Here is a 25,955-nt window from a genome sequence, read left to right as displayed (position 1 = left end):
TTTATTTCCACACCCTTGATACCTGGGGCTGCTCGGAGTCGGATTGCAAGAGGTTCCAGGACCAAGATGAATAGGAAGGGAGACAGTGGGCATCCTTGTTTTGTGCCTCTTTGGATGCTATGGTATTGGAGTCCATATTGTTAATTTTGCTGAGGTTGGGAGTAAATTTCTTTGAGGGTTTTTAGGAAGTGGGGCTAAATCTCATGTTAGTTAATACTGCTACTAGATATTTCCATTCTAAGCAATCAAAAGCTTAAAAGAAGGTGTCTAGGAACATAATTGTCAGTGGGAGTTTGGTTGTTTTGCTGTGTTCTATCAGATTTAGTAGTTTCCTAATAGGATCTGCTATGTTGCAGCCAGGGACAAAGTCTGCCTGATCTGGGGTGATTAGTTTGTATAGGAAGGTTTTTAGGTGGTTAGCCAGGATTGATGTGAATATATTAATATATTACTATTGAAAATGGAGGGAGGGGTATATATATGTATATATATGATGTTTTTATTTGTTTGTTTATTCAGAAGGGGATAAAGAAAAGAAGAAAAGTGTAGTACTACTTTAAAAAGGCGGGGGGGGAGGGGGAATGAAAATGCCATGACTTTAAAAAGTTTATTTTTTAAAAAAACAAAACATGTTGAGGTGTTGTAATAAAAAAAATAATAGGTAGAAATAAGATGTAATGATAGACATAGTGAGAAAGCAGGATTTTTAATATGAGAAAATAGTAGTAAAAAATAAGTAATAGAAAATGTGTGAAAATGAATAAAAAATCAAAACTAATGTATTCATGGAAAAAGGAGGCTGTGTATATAGTTAAAAATGTATTGGTGGTATTTTTGACTCACAGGCACTTTTAATTTCACTGCGGGGCCCACGTGGCCTGGATGTTGGGCCCCTGCGTGAGGGCTAAGGCGGCAGTCCCAGTGCTTCAGGCCTCCTGCGTGGATGCCATTACACTACTTCAAAGAAAAAACAAATGAAATAAAAAAATAGAAAAAATAAAATAAAAATAAAAATTTCCAGCAGGGGAGGTCCCGTGTTGCGTTTGCCCCCCCCCCCCCCCGGTGGTCTCTGGCGCACGATTCACACCTGGGCCCTGGCCTGCCCTTTCATGCTGGCCACCCGGGAGGTTGCCTCGGGGTTGGGCCTGGGATAGGCTGTGCGAGTCCTCCTGCCTTTCTCCCTTGGTGGTGGCAGCAGTGATGGTGGGGAAATGGTTCTCAGCTGTTCAGCTCCCCAGGCCTCAGAGATCCACTGGGCTGTCAGTTGGGGGCTCCCAGTCCCGGCAGGGTTGAGACCGCAGGGCGGGCTGGGGGCTAACCCAATCAAGAGCAAGCCACCTCCCACCCATCTGGTCTAGGAATCACCCACTAACAGTGCCTCCTCTTATCTGGATTGAGCTTCAGTCTGTTGGCTCTCATCCAGCCCATTCCCAAGGTAAGACACTGGTCCAGCCCTTCCACTGCCTCACCTGCAGAGGTAAAGGAGCTGTGTGTCATCAGCATATTGCTGACAATGTACCCTAAACCTCTGGATAACCCCACTCAGAAGCTTCATGTAAATGTTAAACAGCATAGGGCAGAGCTTTCCAAACTGTGTGTCATGACACATGAGTGTGTTGGCTGCAGTGTGTAGGTGTGTTGTGTGAAAGCTCCCCATGCTCCTGCTGGGACTGGAAAAGTTTAGTTTAACTTCCAGTTTGCTAGTAAAACCGAATTACTGCGCCAAAAAATGATGCATGTCTAAAAAGGGTGACATGAAAAGTCTGAAACAAAATAAAAAAATTCCTTCCAGTAGCACCTTGTTTTTGTTTAGTTGTGCCCGACTCTTCGTGACCCCATGGACCAGAGCATGCTAGGCACTCCTGTCTTCCACTGCCCTCCGCAGTTTGGTCAAACTGTAGCTTCGAGAACACTGTCCCACCATCTCGTCCTCTGTCGTCCCCTTCTCCTTGTGCCCTCCATCTTTCCCAACATCAGGGTCTTTTCCAGGGAGTCTTATCTTCTCATGAGGTGGCCAAAGTATTGGAGCTTCAGCTTCAGGATCTGTCCTTCCAGTGAGCACTCAAGGCTGATTTCCTTAAGAATGGAGAGGTTGGATCTTCTTGCAGTCCATGGGACTCTCAAGTCTCCTCCAGCACCATAATTCAAAAGCATCAATTCTTGAGCAATCAGCCTTCTTTATGGTCCAGCTCTCACTTCCATACATCACTACAGGGAAAACCATAGCTTTAACTATAGTGACCTTTGTTGGCAAGGTGATGTCTCTGCTTTTTAAGATGCTGTCTAGGTTTGTCATTGCTTTTCTCCCTAGAAGAAGGCATCTTTTAATTTTGTGACTGTTGTCACCAGCTGCAGTGATCATGGAGCCCAACAAAGTAAAATCTCTCACTGCCTCCATTTCTTCCCCTTCTATTTGCCAGGAGGTGATGGGCCCAGTGGCCATGATCTTTTTTTTTTTGATATTGAGCATCAGACCATATTTTGCGCTCTCCTCTCTCACCCTCATTAAAAGGTTCTTTAATTCCTCCTCACTTTCTGCCACAAGGTTGTGTCATCTGCATATCTGAGGTTGTTGATATTTCTTCAGGCAACTTTAATTCCAGCTTGGGATTCATCCAGCCCAGCCTTTCGCATGATGAATTCTGCATATAAGTTAAATAAGCAGGGAGACAATATACAGCCTTGTCGTACTCCTTTCCCAATTTTGAACCAATCAGTTGTTCCATATCCAGTTCTAACTGTAGCTTCTTGTCCCACATAGAGATTTCTCAGGAGACAGATGAGGTGATCAGGCACTCCCATTTCTTTAAGAACTTACCATAGTTTGCTGTGGTTGACACAGTCAAAGGCTTTTGCATAGTCAATGAAGCAGAAGTAGATGTCTTTCTGGAACTCTCTAGCTTTCTCCATAATCCAGCGCATGTTTGCAATTTGGTCTCTGGTTCCTCTGCCCCTTCTAAATCCAGCTTGCACTTCTGGGAGTTCTCGGTCCACATACTGCTTGAGCCTTCCTTGAAGAATTTTAAGCATAACCTTGCTAGCGTGTGAAATGAGTGCAATTGTGCGGTAGTTGGAGCATTCTTTAGCACTGCCCTTCTTTGGGATTGGGATGTAGACTGACCTTTTCCAATCCTCTGGCCACTGCTGAGTTTTCCAAACTTGCTGGCATATTGAGTGTAGCACCTTAACAGCATCATCTTTTAAAATTTTAAATAGTTCAGCTGGAATACCATCACTTCCACTGGCCTTGTTATTTGCAATGCTTTCTAAGGCCCATTTGACTTCACTCTCCAGGATGTCTGGCTCAAGGTCAGCAACCACACTACCTGGGGTGTACGAGCCATCCAAATCTTTCTGGTATAATTCCTCTGTATTCTTGCCACCTCTTCTTGATGTCTTCTGCTTCTGTTAGGTGCTTACCACTTTTGTCCTTTATTATGGTAATCTTTGTACGAAATGTTCCTTTCATATCTTCAATTTTCTTGAACAGATCTCTGGTTTTTCCCATTCTGTTGTTTTCCTCTATTTCTTTGCATTGCTCATTTGAAAAGGCCTTCTTGTCTCTCCTTGCTATTCTTTGGAAATCTGGATTCAATTTCCTGTATTTTTCACTATCTCCCTCGCATTTTGCTTGCCTTCTCTCCCCCGCTATTTGTAAGGACTCGTTGGACAGCCACTTTGCTTTCTTGCATTTCCTTTTCATTGGGATGGTTTTCGTTGCCGCCTCTTGTATAATGTTACGAGCCTCCATCCATATTTCTTCAGGCACTCTGTCCACCAAATCTAAATCCTTAAACCTGTTCCTCACTTCCACTGTGTATTCATAAGGGATTTGATTTAGATTGTATCTTACCAGCCCAGCGGCTTTTCCTACTTTCTTCAGTTTCAGCTTGAATTTTGCTATAAGAAGCTGATGATCTGAGCCACAGTCAGCTCCAGGTCTTGTTTTTGCTGACTGTATAGAGCTTCTCCATCTTTGGTTGTAGAGAATATATCAATCTGATTTCGATGCTGCCCATCTAGTGATGTCCATGTGTAGAGTCGTCTCTTGTGTTGTTGGAAAAGCGTGTTTGTGATGACCAGCTTGTTCTCTTTACAGAACTCTATTAGCCTTTGCCCTGCTTCGTTTTGAACTCCAAGGCCAAACTTGCCAGTTGTTCCTTTTATCTCTTGACTCTCTACTTTAGCATTCCAATCCCCTATAATGAGAAGAACATCCTTCTTTGGTGTCATTTCTAGAAGGTGTTGTAAGTCTTCATAGAATTGGTCAATTTCAGTTTCTTCAGCACCAGTAGTTGGTGCATAAACTTGGATTAAAAGGTAAATGTACCCCTGCCCGTACGGGCCAGTCTTGACAAACTCTAGGGTTGTGCGCTCATCTCACTCTAGAGGCCGGGAGCCAGCACTGTCTGCAGACACTTCCGGGTCACGTGGCTAGCGTGACGAAGCTGCATTTGGCGAGCCAGCACAGCACACGGAACGCCGTTTACCTTCCCGCTGGTAAGCGGTCCCTATTTATCTGCTTTACCCGGGGGTGCTTTCGAACTGCTAGGTTGGCAGGCGCTGGGACCGAACGACGGGAGCTCACCCCGCCACGGGGATTCGAACCACTGACCATGTGATCGGCAAGTCCTAGGTGCGGAGGTTTTACCCACAGTGCCACCCGCGTCCCTTGGATTACTTGGATTACTGTGATGTTAAAAGGTCTGCCTTGGATTTGTATCGAGATCATTCTTTCATTTTTGAGATTTCATCCTGTTAAGTTGTGGGCGAACATATCAGTGCTTTCTCCAGAGCAGCTCTTTATTGTAAGCTGGACAGACTGAACAGCAAACAGCTCGGCCGGCCTCCTTTTATAGGAGCCGGCTGTCAACATTGTAGCAACAACAACCCAGGGTTTCCCGCCTAAAATAACTGACGTGGACCTGAGTGAAAACTATCTACAGTAACCCCCTGCTGGCCCAGGGTGAGAACATCAGTACATAACACATCCCAGTACAGCTTTCACCACTCTCTTGTTGACTATGAGGGCCACTCCATTTCTTTTACGGGATTCTTGCTCACAGTAGTAGATATGATGGTCAGCTGAACTGAATTTACCCATTCCCGTCCATTTTAGTTCACTGATGCCCAGGATATCAATATTTATTCTTGCCATCTTGGGTGGCCCTACATGGCATAGCTCATAGCTTCTCTGAGTTATTCAAAGCCCCTTCGCCATGACAAGGCACTGATCCATGAAGGGGGCTCCTTAGAGAGCACCTTAGAGACCAACTAAGTTTGTTATTGGTATGAGCTTTCATGTGCATGCACACTTCTTCAGATATAAGAAGTTTGGATTTGATATCCCGCCTTTCACTCCCTTTAAGGAGTCTCAAAGTGGCTAACATTCTCCTTTCCCTTCCTCCCCCACAACAAACACTCTGTGAGGTGAGTGGGGCTGAGAGACTTCAAAGAAGCATGACTGGCCCAAGGTCACCCAGCAGCTGCATGTTGAGGAAGCGGAGACGCGAGACTACCACTCTTAACCACTACACCACACTGGCTCTCTCTATACTGAAACATAAGTCACCAGATCCATATATATAGTGAGAGGGTGGGGAGGGGTATTGCTCAGAAGGGTGGTGGGAATGGGTGATTGGCTGATAGGTGTGGTAAACCTGTTGACGACTGTTAATGACTGCAATTGGTCTTACAGGAAAAAGCAAGGGGTGAGATGGCTAAAAATAGCTTTATCATGTATAATGAGATAAGAATCCAATGTCTCTATTCAGACCGGGTCTCTCCATGGTTTTAAGTTTGGTAATAAGTTGCAATTCACAACTTCTCTTTCCAGTCTATTTCTGAAATTCTTTTGTAATAAGACAGCTACTTGAAAAGTTTGGAAATCTCTGGCATGGGGGATAAAATTGAACCATGAGGAACCCCACATTGAAGGCTCAACAAGGCCAAAGAATCACTCTCTGGAAACATCCATCCAAGTAGGACAGGAACCACTGCAAAGCAGTGCCACCCACCCTTAATTCAGATAGCCAATCCAGAAGGATACCATGGTCAATGGTATCCAATGCCATTGAGAGGTCTAGGAGAATTAACAAGGACACATTCCCCTGTCTCTCTCCTGATAGAAGTAATCATACAGGGCAGCCAAAACAGTTTTTCGGCCTAAGCTGGACCTAAACCCTGACTGAAATGGATCTAGAAAATCAGTTTCCTCCAAGAGTGCCTGGATCTGTTCCACAACCACCTGCTCAAGAAAGGGAAACTGACAACAGGCTGGTAGTTACTTAAGAAAGCAGGGGTGCCAACTTGCTCACCACATTGAGGGGGCCCGGCGTCATGTAACCTTCCCACCCCTGCCCAGTGCATTAACACTTTCCTGGTGGCAATGGGGGCTGGGGAGTGTGGAGACTGATCTTCACCTTCCATGCCTCCCTCCCCCACCTGGTGGGCCAGCACTCACCTATTGACTGCAGGGAGTGAGGCGGGGGAAGCCCCTTCTGCACCCTATAGTTGGCGCCCATGTAAGAAAGGGGGTCTCATGTACAGGAGAGAGGTTGGTCATGCTGCTTGCTGCCTTCTGGCAGCCATTCACAGCTATTTCCACCATTCCATCTTGACTGTTTAGGACCCACCTAAATGCCCCAGGTATTCTTGTTAATCATCTCTTCGTTCTCCTGAGAAAGGTTGTGTTCTCACGTCCTTGTTGTGGGCATCCAGAGTCGCTTGGTCCTCTGTTGTTGGAAGGCTGGCTTTGGACACGATGGTCGCTCAGTCTGTTCCAGTGGCTCTGTTGGATGTTAGCACTCTTAAAAATGCAAGAAGTTTGCTAAGATTGTGGTGGTGTGTATGTGTTTAAAGAGAAGGAGAGAGATTGTTACTACACTGCATCACACAGCTGGTCTCATCTCCTTGTTGGTCTGGAATAATTTCTCTTTTTAGCCTGAGACAGTCTAATATGTTGATGTGGGAATGGCACCTAGCCATTTATGAAGTACCCCTTCAGAGCTCATTTGAGCATTTTGTGTCGTGACATCTGAAGGGGCTCTCAAGGAACAGACCCAGCTCTGCTCTGCGATGGTTGTTGTTCTGTGTTAAATTAAATTTTCTGTCCACTGAAATCACATCAACCTCACTGCTGATAAAGATCATGGGGAATTGCCTGGCATTTACCAAAATCTCATCCAGGCATGTCTGTTACTGTGTTCACTTAGCAACATTTATTAGATTATGAAGATTTGAGACCTTCAGGCCTTTGCATGTATAACAGGAGTAAAACAGACAAATAAGGGCTGGGGAAGAAATGGTGGCTTTACATGTGCTTCTCTGTCCGTTTGCCATAGAGAGGTGTTCACAATATTTATTTTGTTTTCAAGATCCTGCATTGTTCTCCTTTTTATCACTTGTGGTCGTGTTAAGCTCAACTCAGTAGAGATTCACTAGGGTGGAGATACCACCAAGTTAAAATCTCATACCAAACACTAGTGTCAATTCTCTGGCATTTGCGAAACATGCATTTTTATTAATTTGTGAGAAATGAATATCCATGGTAACTTAAGGGAGTCTGGGGAACCTGGTGGGTTGTCACAGTGTAACACAGAAGTCTCGTTTCTATGGGCGCTTCCACATAATCTGCTTATTCAGCACCCTGGTTTGCCTGTGAGGAGTAACACATCCTCCCATTAATCATTCAAAGTGCAAAAAGTCTGCTTGAAAAAGAAAGAGAGAAAGAGGAAAAATTGTTGGGCTAGAGCTCCTTAACCCACTTTAAATGCACAAATCTCGAATTGCAGTATGCGCTTTCTCCCTGCCTGGCAGGCCTTTCCCCACCTCCCCTTTGATGGCAGGACCTCGACTGACTCCAGCTACAAAAGAAAGAACAAATGTAAGGGCAGAGAGACTCTGCCTGCTATCAGGGGGTGGTTGACTTCACCTCTGCTGACCCACCTCCAGCCCAAGGAGTTGCTGCCACAGGCATGATGTGCATTTTAATGAGCTGAATATCGTGAAAGATTATGAGTCATGGGCGTTGGGAGAGTGTAGGTATGAACTTAACAGTGCTTAGTTTATCTTTTGGCTACTATTGTGCTAGTGTCACTAAAATTGTTTTACAGATTATAAATGCAGTATTGATTTGTTAATGATATAATATGACTTTTCCTTTTACAGTGGTACCTCGGGTTAAGAACTTAATTCGTTCCAGAGGTCTGTTCTTAACCTGAATCTGTTCTTAACCTGAAGCACCACGTTAGCTAACGGGGCCTCCTGCTGCCGCCGCGCTACCGGAGCACGATTTCTGTTCTCATCCTGAAGCAAAGTTCTTAACCTGAGGTACAATTTCTGGGTTAGCGGAGTCTGTAACCTGAAGCGTCTGTAACCCGAGGTACCACTGTATTGTGATGTTTATCTTATTTTTGGTTGTTGCTTCATTAACAGTAATCACAGACTGGTGTGGCAATGTGGCAAAGTGAACTTACAACTGGAGAAAATGAGAAACTGAAAGATTTGCCCATTCCTAGCTGTGGGCACTTCTGCTGGCATAAAAGTACTCTGAAATTTGGGTAGATCATGTGGTAATTGTCACCATGTCACCATGTCACATGCTACACCATGTTACAGTCATGTCTGTTCCCCCCTCCCCCTGGCCCTCCCATGGTGCTCTGACCAAGCAGAAGCTTTTTCTAGTGGTTTAAATGTGGCTGGGATAACACACAAGCTTGTTTTATTGGCCTTCATTTAGAGGTGCTGTTCCTCCTCATTTGCACTGTTTGGGGCCCCACCAGCAAATGCGCTGTCATTCCTGATAGATTTTGGCACTCTCCAAAGTCAGTGGATTCTCTGCTACTGTAAGCTGTGCTTCCAGTTTTGGTTTTTTAGCTCATTCTTTCTCATCTGTCAAGTGAAAATAGGCAGTTTCTACACAGCAAACTTCTATCAGGTTATCTTAATCACTTTAGAGGCACCTACGCCACAAATATATCAGATAGCCAATCCTAATCCTGGAGCCAGCTAAAAGCAGAGGCTGAATTATTTATTTTGTTACAATGAAAATGTCTGAATTTTATTGAGTTTTCTTGGAAGAATTTTATCGTACTTGAAGCTTGCAAGATAAAAGATTGGTGTTCCATCTCCTAGAATATTCTTTCTTTCATAAAAAAAGCAGAGTGTACCTGTCTCCTTTTAAGGTCCTTTCACTTTCAAACTCAAATCAGTTTTTGCCATGTTAACGTTGAGATGAGACCAGTTGCTTTTAAAAAGGGAAAGGTCTCTAACAATGTTAAATAATATGACTTCACTAACTGAGCCTGCTCTCAAAGTGCACCCTGCAATGGAGTGTGCCTCTGGGGGTGAAGTCAAACCGCTGTGTTAGCAGCACTGAAGTTACCTCCCCAGGGCACAAACCTGGGCAGTGCGTATGGAGGTCCTGGGCTGCCCAGGCAACAAGACTCTTGGCCTCACTGATGTGGCCGAAAGGAAAGCAGAGCAAGACTTTTGGCACCAGCTTGGCTGCAGGAGTTGCTGGAAGGGGGCGTACAAGGTGCCGTCCGACCCTCTTAGGGACTCCACTCCGGATTTGTGTTGGGTTCAGTCCTTAGCCTTTCCTTCTCCCAAAGATGTCCCACAAGGCAGCGGAGGTTTAGCGTCAGAGTTTTCCTTCTCCTAGATGGGCTCCCTTCCCAGGTGGATGAGCCCCACCTGCCCCTCACTTCCCTGGGCAACATGTGCAGAAACAGCCTTCTTGACTGCTGGATCCACTAGTGGCCTCGTCTGCACCATCCGCCTGAGCCTTTTGTATGCAGGGGAGTCCCTAGGGGCTTAGAGACCCCTTGACGACCTTCACCTGGTTTAGCTGGGTTATATGGGGTGCTAGGGGAGGGGTGGTACCCATCGTGCTCCTTCTGGGAAAGTTTGCCCAGCTTTGGTCTCCACCGTGCACTCAGCTATCACCTGTGGCTCCTAGATGCTGTCAGCATGCAACAGTGGCCACATCTCTGGATGGCGTAAAACTCTATTGCAGTGGTTGGCAAACTAAGGCCCGGGGGCTGGATCAGGCCCAGTTGCCTTCAGGATCCGGCCTGCAGACTGTCCATGGATTGGCGTGGGGATTCTGTTCATTCGGGCTGCGCCATTCCCCCCCCCCCGCACCATTCCACCCCTTCCACTGCAGTGGTGCCTCCTCCTCCCTCCCTCCTCCTGGCTTCTCCTTGCCCTGCCTAGAGGAGGAAGGGGGCTGGGCTGGGCTGGCTGAGCACCATTTTAAGCAGCCCCTCTCTGGAGCCAGCCCTTTCGCGCCACTCATCTTCCCTGCGCCATTGCCGCCCTGGTGCTCCTGTGGGCCAGAGAACGGAGCGGATGAGCTCCCTCTGTCTACCCACAAGGAGAAGCAGCAGCAGCAGCGGTGGTGGCGGTGGCAGCCCTTGGGAAGGTAAGCTCACGGGTGGGGAGGAGGACTATTTGACCCCTTTGCCTCTTCTTCCAGCTCCTCCCCCCAGTGCCGCTTCTCCAGCCCACCACAAGGTCTGAGGGACAGTGGACTGGGCCATGGCTAAAAATTTTGCCAACCCCTGGTCTATTGCCTGATAATAACTATCCCCTTCCAAAGGCAGGAGCAAATAAAAGGGTCTTTGAATTCCTTCTGAGCAGTGAGTGGCGAATGGGGCTGCCTGATGTCCTCCCCCCCCCCCCATGAAGAAGCTGCCACAGAGAAAGTTTGTGCATGAGAAGAACAAGGTGGATTATCTTTGGGTGGTATTTATTTTGGAGAATGAAACTGTTGGGTATTCTTTCTGAAGTAATTATGGGTTATAGTAGTATTTCTGATGCTCTTCTCCTTTGAAACCAATGAGGTCTGACAATGCAGGGCAAGGCAGCTTTTCATGTCTGCTGAGAGGAAAATCCAGGGACAGGTTTTGCATTGCTCTTTTCTTGGCCCCCTGTGCTGCCGCTTAAAAAATATGTTTTGGAAATCGGTGTTGCCCATGCAGAAAGAAAGCAAAGGACTGAGTTGCTAGTGCTCATTCTTGGTTCTGAAGCTTTGGGCTTTTTGTATGCCCTTGGCATCTTCCTTCTACATCAGCTGCCACTGGTTGTGGTTTCTATGCATGGCAGAGCTTTGGGGTCTGTGCTTCCATGCCACCCTTTCAGTTTGACTTTACACGTGTCATTGCAACCTTTATCTTTTGGTATCTTGGAGGGGTGGTGCTAAAGTGGACCACACCCCCAGTCCATTTAAATAACTATTGCATATGAAATCCTCACAATTTCCCCACATTGCATAACCAAAATCCCATGTTCCAAAATCCAGAGCTGTGCTTTTAATGCACCCCCCCCCCGTGGTGAATGAATGGGTGGAGTAAGATTGGGTATGTTAATGTCAGGATGCAAAGCCAGAATTCAAAGCAGCGATCTGAATAACTGGAAAGCATGGTGTTGATGGTAAGGAAGAGTGGGCAGCAGAATACTAAGCAGGAGCAGAACTATTGGAAGGGGCAGCTCTGCCTTGGCTTGGAAGGGCTTCCTTAGCAGACTGTCAAGCCCCTCCTGAACAGACGAGAGAGTGCTGCGAAGTGGCAGTTTTCCTGAAACAAATGCAGCCAGCTGTGACACAATGCGCTGCATTACAAGCGAAGTAGGATGTGAAAGTGTCTGTGTTCGCACATTCTCTTTGATCGCAGATTTCACAGCTTTTTTTAAAGTGGGCTGGCAAGCTGCTCCCTTTGGATCTCAGAAGCCAGTGGACCTTCCCTTCCCATGTTGCCCAAAGCCGGAAAGTTGGTTTATGAAACTTGTTTCCCACCCCCCCCCCCAACTCAAAAGTCAGAGTGGCTTATGTCAATAGAATACACACAGTAGCACAAAATCCATAGAATGAATAGCAGCCATGACTACTGTTCTACATGCAGTGCTGGAGGTGAAATGCCTCTTGACACCTGTTGCTGCATATGGCAGGTGGGCAGAAGGATGTTGTGCTCAGGTCCCGCTTTGGGGCTTCTTGCAGGTTGGCCACTGTGAGAACAGGATACTGGACTAGGTGAACCAGCGTAGGAGTGGCCGTTCCCTGCTTTCCCCTCAGAATCTGGTAGGAAGCTGTAGATCAGGAGAAGGTCAAGTGTTTCTCTCTGGTGGATTGCATGCTTGAAGAGCAGATCTGAGGAGTGGTTCCTGGCTGTTTGGAGATCAGAAATAATACTTGCATAAAGTGCCAAGTTTGCATAGATTCTGTTCCTTTTGCAGTTGGGGTGCTTTGGTTTTCGAATGAGCACGTCAGTGACATACCCTCCAAGTGCCCTGATTTTCCAGGGACAGTCCTGGAATTGCAAAAGCCACCCAGCTTCTGATTTGATCTTGGAATGTCCCCATTTGGCCTCCCAATGCTGCCACCGCTGAGCTCAGGAAGGAGGAGCCAGCACTTGTCCCAAGCAGCAGTAGCTGCAAGGGAGCAGCATCCTGCTGCCTCTTCCTTAGGCAGCTTTGAGTGGCTGCTGGAGAGCAGGCAAGGAGGAGGAGAGGCTGCCCCATGTGACACGCCAGCTCTGAGGGGCAGGCAGAGGGCAGGGCTGCCCTGGGTGATAAGAAAGGGGGAGCAGAGCGCAAGGAGACTTGTTTTTTTTTTAAAATGATTTGTACCTCTGCATCTTCCTAAAAATAAATAAATGATTGGTGTGTTTTTCTTTTTGTAAATCTACCATAGAATAAAATGAATTAAAACCGGGATTTTTAATCTCAGCCATTTTCTCAGGATGGTGGGGGCATGTGTGCCGTGTCCCATTGGAGGAAATGCTTTGTGGGGGGTTGAGGAGGGTTAGTTGTGGGGCGTGAGAAATGTTGGAGGGGATGCAGTGAGAGCGGTGGCCTCTTGCACCAACCTCCATCCTCCATCGGCCCTTTTCTCTCTGAAGCATTCAAACGTGGTAACTCTTGTCTTCCATAATTACACTGAGGCAAGAGTTATCTTCACCAGTTCAAGTCCTGATATATTCCGTAAAGCTATAAAGTAGCCAAATTATGTTTTCAGGATTTTCACTAGGCAGCCATAAATGTCAAGATACCTTCCAAAGCTGTATTTATGTTCCCCGGTGCCACTATTTTGGCTTCTCTCCCCCCCTCCCTCCACTCTTCCTGCTCCCCACCCCACCCCCAAATCCTTAGTGCAAACTCTGGACTTGCCAAAAGTGCTGGGTCTCTGAGTCTGAAGGATTAAGCCAGGAGATAAATTCTCCCCAACTGTGCTGGAGTATTTAAAATGCAGAGAAGTAGCAGTCTGTAAACATTGCAAAGCAGGGCAGGGAAGGGAAGGGGGGCTGCTCGGAGGGGCAGCCCTGAAGTCAAGGACAGGCATCTGTTTTATGTAAAAGAAACATTTCTCCGGATAGTCATCTGCTTTGCTTTTAAAGCTACAGCAAGATGAAGCGATAAAAAGGCCAATGACACATTTCAAAGCGGAGATGTGAACTCTTCCTGAGCCAATTAAGCTGTCAATATGCCCTGATTTTGTATCTTCTCTGACAAACTGGGTCACCTCGGAACCATTACTCATGTTGGCGACACTTGCCAGGCGCTGCAAAATCAATCCAGCCGTTTATAGTCTTATGATATGTTATGACGGTATATTAATCTGTGTTTTAAATAAAAGGAGAGAGGGAGCGCGCATGCAGGAGAGGCTGCCCTACATATAAGGTGAGGCACATTCACTCTGCGCACTTCACCTTTGCAGCTTTTAAGCATTGAGTTGGCTCAGCTGACCCTCCAAACCTTGGCCTGGAGGATTGGGAATGAACTGCAGCTTCCTTCCTGCCTTGGTTTGCTGTGACACCCGGACCAGGGAAGTAAACTTAACCCCTGACCAATCACTGAATGCAGATAAATGAATGAAATAAAAGTTTTTAGATGAACACAGTGTATTTCTCTCTCATGCGTATGCAAGAATTGAAAAAACTGTCAAAATTAAATATATAACTGACAGACAATAAAACACACAATAAAAAGCTCAATGATCCTATATGGTTTTACAATATTTTAGTAGCAGCACAGTGCACCACCTCCCATAAATCTGTTCTGATCTCTAGCTATTCAGGCTAAATATTTTAATGTTTCAATATTTTAATGTTGTATTTTAATTTTGTTTTTAAGTTTTAATCATCCAATTTGTTTTTATTATTGCTTGTAAGCCGCTCTGAGCCTGGCCTTGGCTGGGGAGGGCGGGGTATAAATAAACATCATCATCATCATCATTATTATTATTATTAAATATGTCTTAAAACTCCCAGCTATGCCATAGAAGCAGAATGCAAAGGCATCACAGCTCGAAATCCAAATGAGGAAAAATGGCAAATCCTACGGAGCACCACCCTTGCAGCAACCAGGCGTGGGCTGCCTTTGGAAAGGCTTCCTCGGCAGCACCCTTGTGCATGGACTTGGATGCCGTATATCCTCGAGTAAGAGCTGACCTTTCAGCACATTTTTTATGCTGAAAAAGCCCCCCTTGGCTTATACCTGAGTGAGGTGGGCGGTGGCACCACCAGGTTTGCGGTGTGGTGAACCAGCTCATACTCGAGTCAGGAAGTTTTCCCAGTTTTTTGTGCTAAAATTAGGTGCCTCGGCTTATATACGGGTCGGCTTATACTCGAGTATATACGGTACTCAATTATTAAAAATATGCAGAAAATGCTTCTTAATAATGTAAAACATAAATCTCCACTCTTCCAATTATACTTTTAAGGGGGGAAAATCAGTTATAATAACCTACACTGCATGTTTTAACAGGGAGTTGCATATCACCGTGCTGCTGAAGAATTTTAAATTATTTCTTTTTAAAGCTATGAACCTGCAGCAGTGGTATATGCTTCATGGCAAGCCCTGATTTTTATTGCAGCTGTTAATTTTTTCCTTGACATTTTTACTCATCATAGATTTTATTTAATGCTATAATGACTTAATACAGCAAATACAAAATATAAATTTAAGCAGATTTCAGATTTGAGCAGAATCCATCTTTATTTACACATCTATTCTCAACTTTTTGTGACAGGAATATTCAAGTCTTCAAATAAGACTGTTTTCTAGGGACAGAAGAGACATCCAAAGTAAGAAGTCTGTGCTAAGCACCGTCATCTACAGCTTCAGGACAAGCACTGTTCTCCTCTTCCCCTGGAAATGTTGAGCAAGTGTGTTAATCATTTAATGTGTGACAGAAATAGAACTGTGAAACTAAACCATTTTAAAATGGAATCTCAAGCCATGTTAGGTTTCTTGGAACACAAGCAGAGGCCTTCACTATGGTGTCAATGACTTCCTTGGTGTTAGGTCAGCTTGGTTTACCCAAAGAGGCTTAAAGAGAGCTAGGGACCATGCTTGACTCTTCAGTCTACTCTTGATGAAGTCCAGACTACTGGAAATGGAAGCTTGAACTAGGTTCCCAGTGATGATTTGTAGGTAAACTATGGATTGCTAAAACCAGGAAGAGAAGAAGTCCTAAACCTATGAAAGGAATTCAGCATTGTATTATCATTGTTCCATAGGGACACGGGTGGCGCTGTGGGTAAAACCTCAGCGCCTAGGACTTGCCGATCACATGGTCAGCGGTTCGAATCCCCACGGCAGGGTGCGCTCCCATCCTTCGGTCCCAGCGCCTGCCAACCTAGCAATTTGAAAGCACCCCCGGGGGCAAGTAGGTAAATAGGGACCGCTTACCAGCGGGAAGGTAAATGGCGTTCCGTGTGCTGCGCTGGCTCGCCAGATGCAGCTTGTCACGCTGGCCACGTGACCCGGAAGTGTCTGCGGACAGCGCTGGCTCCCGGCCTATAGAGTGAGATGAGCGCACAACCCTAGAGACTGGCAAGACTGGCCCGTACGGGCAGGGGTACCTTTACCTTTTTTATTATCATTGTTCCAGTAGTTCAAGCATTTGTTTACCAGCTAGAACAATCTTCGCCCCCTCCATGTAGTATTCTGTTCCTCCAGAGGTGGGGGTGGGGGGAGATTGGGAAAAGGGGAAATCATTACCAGAAGGAACACTTGTGCTAGATTTCGCTAATGTACCAGTCTAGTTGAACTGGCCCTTCGTTTTGAAGATAATATGAATTGGGCCATTATGTCTGAATTCCTAAATCATGGTAAACACAGGGCTAACAAGCAAGTTAGATGTGGGTTTGCAACATGCAGACCATGATAACCACCACACCCTTTTCTTGGCAAAGTAATGAACATGGATGGCATTTGCTTCTTTTGATGCATTCTCTCTGCCAGCAACAAAGCAGGCAGGTGTTTTTGGTGTGTGTTGGACGTCTTTGCCTGGTTTAAAAGGTGATGCACCATAGGTAGTGCTAACCCAAAATAATGCATTGGAATAGATATTTTGTGATTATCCTCCATAGTCGGTTCGTTGGTGGGAATCACAAGCAAAGATTGTCCTCTCTGCTCAGGTCCTTATTGTAGGCTTCCAGTTGGGGTGTCTTGTTGGCTGTGGTAGGTAAAGTATCTCTGAAAAAAATTACGCATCACCTGGGAAGACAGGCGAACTAATGCCAGTGTACTGGAAGAAGCAAAAAGTTCACGTGTTGAAGCAATGATTCTTCAACATCAACTTCGTTGGACTGGTCATGTTGTATGGATGCCTGATTGTTGTCTTCCAAAGCAGTTACTCTATTCTGAACTTAGAAATGGTAAGCATAATGCTCGTGGTCAACAAGAGAGGTTTAAAGACGCTCTCAAGGCAAATCTAAAAAATGTAGTATAAACATCGACATATGCTTTGAAGACGCTTGAACTCAGGACGCAAGGGAGAAACGTGTTAGGAGGAAGGCATGCTTGGCAAATCCACACTGGGATCAACTCCCACCCAGAAACCAATGCCCCCACTGTGGAAGGACGTGTGGATCCAGAATTGGCCTCCACAGTCACTTACGGACTCACTGTTAAGACCGTGTTCATGGAAGACAATCTTACTTGGCTACGAGGGGTCGCCAAAGAAGATACTTGCCTGTGGAGAGAACAGGACTGGATGGGCCACTGGCCTGATCCAGCAGGCTGCTTATATGTATGTTCTTAGAATTGTGTATATTGCAACAAGCATTTGGGGCAGATGGAGGGCAAGGACTGGCTTTCTAATGCTCGGTGGCTTAAACACAAAGGGAGAACTGACTGCACTGGCTAAACCTCTAATGCATTGGGGAAAGACAATTTCCACACTTGGGCAAGAGGAACTCCTATCTGTTTCCCCCTCTTTTGGGGGCCTGGAGTTAATGGCAAACCTTGACAGCCACTTTAGCTCAAGTGAGAGTGAAAGCACACATGCCCCAGGGGCACTGGAGTGTGTGTTTATCTTACATGGAGTCTCAAAGAGATGCTAGACTGATCAGGAGGCCTGCTGGGCAGGGCACATGCCTCCCTTATCTTGCACCTGCAGGTCTTGTAATTAGTGTTTGAAGGTCACTGACCTGGCAACCGGCCAAGGGTGTTTATCATTCTTGGGTATATGAAGACATTGCCTCTTTGCTTCGCTGCAAGGAAGCTCTGTCAGATTGGTACTGAATTCTGTGCTGTATTATTATTTATTATAAAAATTTATTTACTCCCCTCTACTCAGAGGTCTCAGGACAGTCCACAGAACAAAATCAAAATATAAAACCACAAGATATATAATCAAAATAAAAACAATGCAATGTATGTATGCTTTGAGTTGTACTTGCTTTGCATTTGAAGCCTGCACCTTCTGTTAGGGATCTAGTGGAAGCCTGTATGTAGTGAAATTGCCTTAATGCTTTGCACTGCCATGAACCTACACGCTTTGGGAGTTGCACACGTTTGGCACACAGCATGCGGCAACAGTTTCTAGCCTGGTCTGGGAATTCAAGTTGCCTTTCTGTCTAGGCTGCTCTCTAATCAGAGGTCTTTAAGGGATTCCTCACATACCAGAAGGACTCTGAGCTGCCCAGAAATGCCTGGATGGTTTCCCTGGCTGACAAGGAACAAGGATTGTGTGTAGGGGAGAGCTATGCCAGGGGCCCCAGGAAGCTTAGGGGCGCCTGGGAAATGGACTCCTGGTCAGACAGAGCTGGAGGGGATGGTGCATTTTCCCTAGATGCATACAACACCCACTCCCCCACTATTTTTTACTATGTCCAGAGGCTGCTGAATTGCTTCACTGCCTGGTCCCTTGAACTGGGCAAGGGTCTTGCTAGCGCCTGATTCTCTGTCTGTGCTGCACGTCTATTGCATTTGTCATAAACTGCTGCAAATGGTAGAAGTATGTGGTTTTGCCAAGAAATATCCTGACCAGGACTGCCGGGAAGAAAGAATCTGATCGGCAATCTGATGGTTAAATCTGAGAGTGGATACAAAGGTGGGTTTTGCTTTCTTCTCCCTCCCACATTTTGGAATGCAGAAATAAACAATCAAACTATCAATTCTAGCATGCAGGGGGCCACCTTATCTAAATTATATAATTTGGTATTTGAACGATTGGTATTAGTAATTGTATTATAAATTGGTATTATTATAATGAGGCTATTATTGGATTGTAATTGAAAACTAATAGAATTATTATCAGAGTTTAATTTTCAGGTAGTAGGAAGATAAATGTTGGAAGTCTGTGGCTGCGAAGCAGAGGTAGCCCAGCGGCAGTCAAAAGGCTGGAGCTCCCTCCTCACAGAGGAAGTGGGGTGTGTGTGTGGCTTGAGTGTTTTTCTTCCTTTCCTGCTAGCAATGCAGACTCTTTGCCACACAAAGAGGATGGTTGCCCAATGCCCAGACTCTCATCACAGCTCAGAAAGAACCCCAGCAGAGATTGAAAATCACAAAATATGCAGGGAAGTGAAGTGTGGAATTATAGCCTGCTAGACCTTTAAAACATGCCCTTCCAAGTTCCATCCAAAGTTCCCCACTTCCTCTAGCATAGAAAACGACCACACATTTGGGTAGTTAAAGGGAGCCAGTCAGGTTCAAAATGGCCCTTTCCCCCTGTGCCCCAGATTACTCCTGTGTGATGAGGAGTTTTTCTGACAGCACCACATGCCACATCCTGTCCATCCATCCATCCATCCATGTCTGCTGGGTAAAGCGGGATGCACCCTTCCAATGTAAGGTGACCTCAGCTCACACAGCTGCCAACAGATGTGCCGAAAGGTACTGAAAGTAAGGTGTACATACTTAATTTTATTTGAAGCATCTTTTACCCTGCCCCTTTGTCCCAAAGGCTCCCACAGTTGTTTGTGAAAATCAGTAATAGGTCGGTTCCTGCCTGCAGGCTTAACCATCCAAGACATGTCACAAAATGAAAAGGGCTTGGAAGGGAGAAGGAAAAGCAAGTTCCAGCACTAGCTCTTGGCTGCAGAGCGGATGGAATGGAAATGGGTTATCTAAATGAATAAGGAAAGAAATGTGATAATCCAGACACATTATGTGAATCATTCTTCTTCAATGGATCAACTGACATAAAACTGCAATCCAAAATATATAGTCAATCGTGGCTGGTTGATGGCCCATGCTAATCCTGCATCTCTTGCTTGGAAATCATGCCTGAGAGGCAAGCACACTAATTCATGTGCCAAAGACGATCTTGTACAACTCTCACTTGGAAGTGGCTTTTGTGTGTGTGTGTTTAGAAGCCTTTCCAAGTGCTTTAAGCAGTAAAGTGAGGCTCCACTTGGAAAGCAGGAATAGTTCTCCTGCAAAAGTTCTGCTTGCTCCCCCCCCCCATTGTCGGAGGGCACCAAGATTGTGCTTTATAAAGAAGCAATTTAAAAACTGGGAGAGCTGTGAAACAGTTTCTGGGATTAGAGATCATACGCTACAAAGCACTTCTTTAAAGAAATATTTGCTAAAGTATGGATTATGCTAAATATATATTTCTTCCTCTCCATGCCCCCTTCCTACCCTTACATCTCTATCCCTCAATTTATTGCAGCAATTCATTGACAATGTACAATAGCTTTTGCCCTTGTGGTAGTTGGGAGGGGGGAATTGAGATGATTTTATCTCTCCCCCCCTTCCCCCTATTTTGCTGTATTGCCACACAATGCACCCCACATGTCTGAATTTAGCTGTTTGAGATTGCAACTCGGGGAGAGCACACATACAACTATTAAGTTGTGTTCTGTTATGTTTCTATTAAGTTGTTTTATTATGTTTCACTAGCTGTAAACAGTCACTGAAAAGCTGTGTTGGGGAGTCCAGCCATTCAGCTGGAAACTTCACCACATTGGGCCTGGAACCTGCCCTGGAACAGAGAGCTCTGGAAGAAACCCAAGTGTTGGGAGGCTTCTGGGCAAGCCCTGTACTAGCCTGAAGGGGAGACCCTGGGGAGCCTGATGTCTGCTCCAGGCTGCACTCTCTGCTAGCTAGCCAAAGAACACTTCATGGGAAACTTGCTATTCTTGGTCAGCGGAGGAGTGAAGCACGCAGGATAGGGATATGCTGAAGCACTGACCCCCTCAGGGTCATTTGAGGACATCCTGTGGGAATCTGGTTGGTCTTTGGTGCAAGCAGGATGCTGGACGTGATGCACCTTGGCTCTGAAAGAGAAGGGAACAAGCTATGTATCATAAAGACACCACAGTCACTCCTGCACTTCAGTCTGAAGGAAACACAATCTCTGGTTGATTGCCTGGAACCACTGGCATCTTGCACCACACAGAGATTTGGGTGATGAGCAGCAGTGCAATCAGTTCAATACCAGCTTGGGCAGATGCTGGAGGAAAAAAAGGACACCAGAAATGAGCTCATGCCCCTTCCACACATTCAAAGTGTCTTCGCTTTCCTCAAAGAATACTGGGAACTGTAGTTTGTGAATGGTGCCAGGAACTGTAGCTCCGTGTGGGTAACCTAGAGTTCCCAGGATTTTTGCAGGGAGTTTGCAGTGAGCATGGGACCAGATTCTCTTTTTCTGTCACTTGAAATGGAACAAGCATTTGTTCAATTTGAATATCCTTAGATGCATCAAAAAGAGCTGAAAACCACACGATTGCCTTTGACTCCATAACATTTTTACATTTCAAATTCTGGCTTAAAAAGGGATCTGTAATTAGTTCTAAAAAGAGCCTTAAAAAAGAAAAGGTGTTTTGTTAAGGATTGCAGAATGGGATTCTAGGTGACCTAGAGGGTAGAATGTCCAGGAAGGACTACTTTCCCCAGGGGGAGCCCAGGCCAGCTCTTCACATCACCCAGAACTCCAGTTCAGCACCCGTAAGAATAGGGGCTCAAGGAGTCAGAAGCTCAAAATGAATATCATAGAATCATAGAGTTGGAAGAGACCACAAGGGCCATCGAGTCCAACCCCCTGCCAAGCAGGAAACACCATCAGAGCACTCCTGACATATGGTTGTCAAGCCTCTGCTTAAAGACCTCCAAAGAAGGAGACTCCACCACACTCCTTGGCAGCAAATCCCACTGTCGAACAGCTCTTACTGTCAGGAAGTTCTTCCTAATGTTTAGGTGGAATCTTCTTTCTTGTAGTTTGGATCCATTGCTCCGTGTCCGCTTCTCTGGAGCAGCAGAAAACGGCCTTTCTCCCTCCTCTATGCCTTTAATCATGTGGAGCTCAGCATTAATATCTTCCATTTATCTGAATACCACTTTCCCACAAAATTGTGATCACAGCATATCAAGGGAATAACAATAACAGTTCAAAAATCAGTCTGTATAACATTTCAGGAAAGAATGCAAATAAGCTAACCTAATTTTAATGGCTTACAAGTAAACAGGAGAGAGAACTATGCCAAACCCAGGAATAAAATGGTGATGTGCAGAACTGGAGGTGGGGATGGCGAGTCAGGGTTCCAAAAGGCAATCCTCAGCTGACTTCCATGAGCTGGATGGTGGCTACACTTGGCATTTGTGGCATCTCAGCTGTCACCTGGGTTTCCTCTCTGTCACTTCCCCAACGCTCACCTGGGGAGGTTATTGCTGCCATTCCTCCTTCAAGCCCCACATCTACCCACGGTTTCCTTTTCAAGAACCTAAGAACAGTCTGCTGCATCAGGCCAAATGCCCACCTAGTCTAGGTTGATGATCACCACTGCTGCTTGTGGGAGGGAGTGCCGCAGGTTATCTATACGCTTTGTTACACAAAGTCTGTTGTGCACAAACTCTACTCCTTGTGATACTCCTGTCATCTGTGTGGCCAGTATCTGTGTGGATTACTCCCCTCTTAAAGGTAAAGGGGCCCCTGACCGTTAGGTCCAGTCGTGGCCGACTCTGGGGTTGCGGCGCTCATCTCGCTTTACTGGCTGAGGGAGCCGGCGTACAGCTTCCGGGTCATGTGGCCAGCAGGACTAAGCCGCTTCTGGCGAACCAGAGCAGCACACGGAAACGCCGTTTACCTTCCCGCCGGAGCGGTACCTATTTATCTACTTGCACATGACATGCTTTCGAACTGTTAGGTTGGCAGGAACTCCCCTCTTAAGGTGGCATAAATGGTTCTCCTCTTCCCCATTCCATCCTCACAGCAACCTTGTGAGGTAGGTTAGTCTAAGAGATTGTGACTGACTCCAAGGTCACCCAGGGAGCTTCATGGCTGAGTGGGGATTTGAACCCTGGTGTCCCAGGTCACAGTCCAACACTCTTGCAACCATTACACTGCACTGGCTCTCAATTCACAAGCCACCCACTCGCCCCCATTTCCTTAGCACTGTAAGTGGAGGGAGAATCAAGACTTGTGTTCCATGGAAGGTCTCCTCTTCTTCTACCAGCAACACCTGCTCCGTCAATCAAGTGCTGACTCTACCTCCAGGAGGAGTAGACTTTTCCTGCATGCTCCACTCCTCCACCGAAGGAGAATGGCTGGTCTGCTTGAGGACCACTTTTGACGGCTTGTAGTTTATGGTAACAAGCCACCCTTCCCTTTCATCCAAAATCTGTTTCTTGCGAGCTAATTTTACTATACTCTTCAAGTAGGGTATACTATTTTTTCCTCCAGAGTCTGCTGTTCCTGTTCCGCAATATTCCAGAATAGGAGGTGTTGCGTTCTGTTAACTATGACTTGGAGTTTTGAGAAGTTTGTCCTTAGCTCAACCCAGTAGTTGAAGGAGGGGGGAGGGGGGAGGGAGAAAGATGTGTCTGTGTGTGTGTGTGTGTGTGTGAAAATATTTATCTATTAAATTCCTGCCCCATTCTTCTCAAAGTAGCCCAGAGCAGAAAACATCAAAAGGATAAAATAATGCAACATAAAATAAAACGTAATTTAAAAACAACTTTAAAAACCACCCAACTTTGCTTTCCCCCTCTCACTGAGACTGGATTCCCAGGGTGGAGCATCTTCCTGCCCTCCTGAAACCAGAGCTAAGAATTCCTTGCTTTAAATGGACCTATTTTATTAAGAGTTTTGTGCAGTTGGAGGTGAACCCTCAAGGAGGTTCTTGCACCAAGGTGAGAGAGGAAACAAACCAAAATGGAGATTGGGGTGGGGTGGGGGTGGGGATGAGATTTCCACAACCGCAAGTGTGAAAGTAAGAGAAGTAGTAATATCCTCCCAGAGTTGCTTACTTCAAGGTTGCTCTGGCCAGTATCATTCGACAATCAAGTGCTTGGCTAAACAGGAATATTTTTAAATTTCTTCTGAGCATCAGTGATGAGACAGAAGCACCTTGTTGGAGAGGACTGGATTTCGCATATGGGGAGAGAGACACCCCTGAGAAACGCTGCCATGCCTGAGAGTGCATCTCATATGTCTGAGAGTGTGGCTGGGAGTTATCAAGAAAACCTTATGAGAATTGTTGGAGTCTCTGATATGGAAGAAGGGGCAGGTGGAAGAAGCTCCCTCCACGGCCACTTACATTTTTAATCTTCGCTGTGTGGTCTTCACAGCCCCTCCACAAAGACAAGTGCTGGCAAGAAACCAGGAGGCCCCCTCCCTCCTTTTTAAAGTGGAGCATCTTAAAAGAACAAATAAATTCAATGGCATCTCCTGTCTCTCCCTCTCTCCCCTCCTCCACCCAACTGCCTTTTGATTTCAAAAAGATTGGCTGCCAAATGCATAGGATGAAAAGGGTTCCATCAAGCTCCCTATGCCGCTTGAGACAGGAAAGGTGTCTAAAGATTTTTGCCCCTCCCCCTTTACTCACAATGTAGGTCAGGTCTTTTGATGCAATTATGAAAGGGGGTGCCCCAAACAGCTTTCTCCCCCCCGCCCCCCTGCTTTTCACCTTTTCCGATGTGGCAAGACAGAACCTTGCAAATGTGGTGTCTGTTGTGTTTCCAGCCCTCCCCCCCCCCCGTACTTCGTAGTGAGTACCTTGGATTTTGTAATGTGCTTCTCCTGCAGTGGAGTGGCTGGGATATGAAAGGTTTTCTAGGGAAGAATTGCTACCTGAGTAAACAGTTCTATTATCTGAAGACTATGTTTATAATAGCTGTGTGTCTTCAGAATCAAACACAGCACTTGACATTCAGGGATGTGTGTGGCAGGGGATGGGGAGGGGAGAGAAGTCTTTTAAATGTATCTGAAAGGACACAGTTAAAAAGTAGTACCCAACCTGTTAGGTATTGAAGTTCTCCCCCTGGCCACCAGGAGTATCGTGTATATAGTTTTCACTCAGGTCCACGTCAGTTAATTTAGGCGGGAAACCCTGGGCTGTTGTTGTTACAGTGTTGACAGCCGGCTGCCTATAAAAGCAGGCCGGCTGAGCTGTTTGCTGTTCAGTTCTGTTCCAGCTTACTATAAAGAACCACTCTGTGTCGTCTGCTATGTCCACCCACTACTTAATACTGGTGACGAAGGTAGGATTAGATGGACATCAGAGCACAGCCAGATTCGGATGCTCACTGAGTGGAATCACTGAGCTGAAACACTGAGCAGAATCACTGAACAGAACCCAATTCAGAGCTGACCGTTCTGGCTAGAGCACTGTATCCCATCCGTCATCGGAACCATGGCTTCACTCTTGCCTCTACTGCTCGGTTCACCTGCTTCCTCCAAGCAAACGAGCTGACAAAGGGTCAGAGGAGCATAAGTGGGGCCTATTCCTCAGCCTTTGTGGGCCCGAGGTGTTTGAGACGGCCTGAGTTTTGTGCCACTAGCAGTCCAGGCAGCGCCGTGGGACGTGCTAAAAGAGAAGCTAAAAAACCACTACGCTCCAAAGCCGTCCAAAATTGCTGTCCACCATGCGTTCTACCACCGGACCAGGCAGAGGGGGAGTCGACCAACAACTATATCGCCGCCCTCCGAAAAGCTGCGCTGAACTGTGAGTTCCAAGACTTAGACGATGCCCTGATGGATCAAATTTTCTGCGGTGTTCGGAACAACCATCTGCAACGGCGTCTTCTCGCCAAGCCTGACCTCACACCACAGAAGACCATTGAGGAGGCTGCGGCCTCAGAAGCAACTGAACTCTCTGCCCAGGAGATTCGCAAGAGCAGCAGCCTGCATCCTGATAAGAAGCCAATCCCAAGGCACCATGAGGAGGCCAGCAGTGTACCAGACGACGTGTACCAGACGAAGCGGGAGCGCGGAAAGTTCAAACAGTGGTACAAGGACAAATTAGAATGTGCTGGGTGTGGAGGCAATCATTCCCGTGTCAAGTGTCGATTCAGAGACGCCATCTGTCAGTGATGCTCCAGAAGGGGCCACATTGCTAAGGTCTGCTGATCTGCTCCATCCGACACGCCACCTTCACTGTCTCGCAAGTCCAGGTCTTCACCCTGGTCCGCCAACGGAAGCTGTTTCGCCCTCACCAACTGCCACTGCTCGTCCGGATTCACGATTGGCCAAACGAACTCGCCTACATGTCGCAAGCTACACGTCACCGTGCTCATCGAAGGAGCTCTGTGTGACATGGAGATTGACATGGAGGTCTGCCTTGTCCATCGTATCCTGCAGCACCATCAAAAGACTTGTGTCCAAGCTGTCCAAGAGGCAACTCGACCCACACCGCATACATTTGAGAGACTACCAGGGAAACGACATCCCCGTGGTAGTTGTCGGCTGGTACCGGGTCGCTTTCAAGAATTTTTCAGGCCTGCTG

At 46.3% G+C, this 25,955-nt stretch overlaps 1 protein-coding gene across 5 annotated transcripts in view; it reads left to right on the top strand.

Annotated features, from left to right (window-relative positions):
• Nucleotides 1–25,955, top strand: part of GPC3 (glypican 3) — a 252,285-nt gene that overhangs the window by 42,040 nt on the left and 184,290 nt on the right. Inside the window, exon 1 of one of the 5 annotated variants that reach the window (XM_083422628.1) lies at nucleotides 18,298–18,340. The exons of the other annotated variants lie outside the window; for them this stretch is intronic. Coding sequence (XP_083278754.1) covers nucleotides 18,313–18,340 — 28 coding nt within the window. The 5' untranslated portion in view covers nucleotides 18,298–18,312. Of the gene's footprint in view, nucleotides 1–18,297; nucleotides 18,341–25,955 lie in introns of those variants that run through there. 5 annotated transcript variants of the gene reach the window in all.

The sequence above is a fragment of the Podarcis tiliguerta genome (assembly GCF_965153285.1).
Source record: "Podarcis tiliguerta genome assembly, chromosome: Z".
NCBI classification, from domain to species: Eukaryota; Metazoa; Chordata; class Lepidosauria; order Squamata; family Lacertidae; genus Podarcis; species Podarcis tiliguerta.
This window is presented reverse-complemented; position numbering and strand designations above follow the sequence as displayed.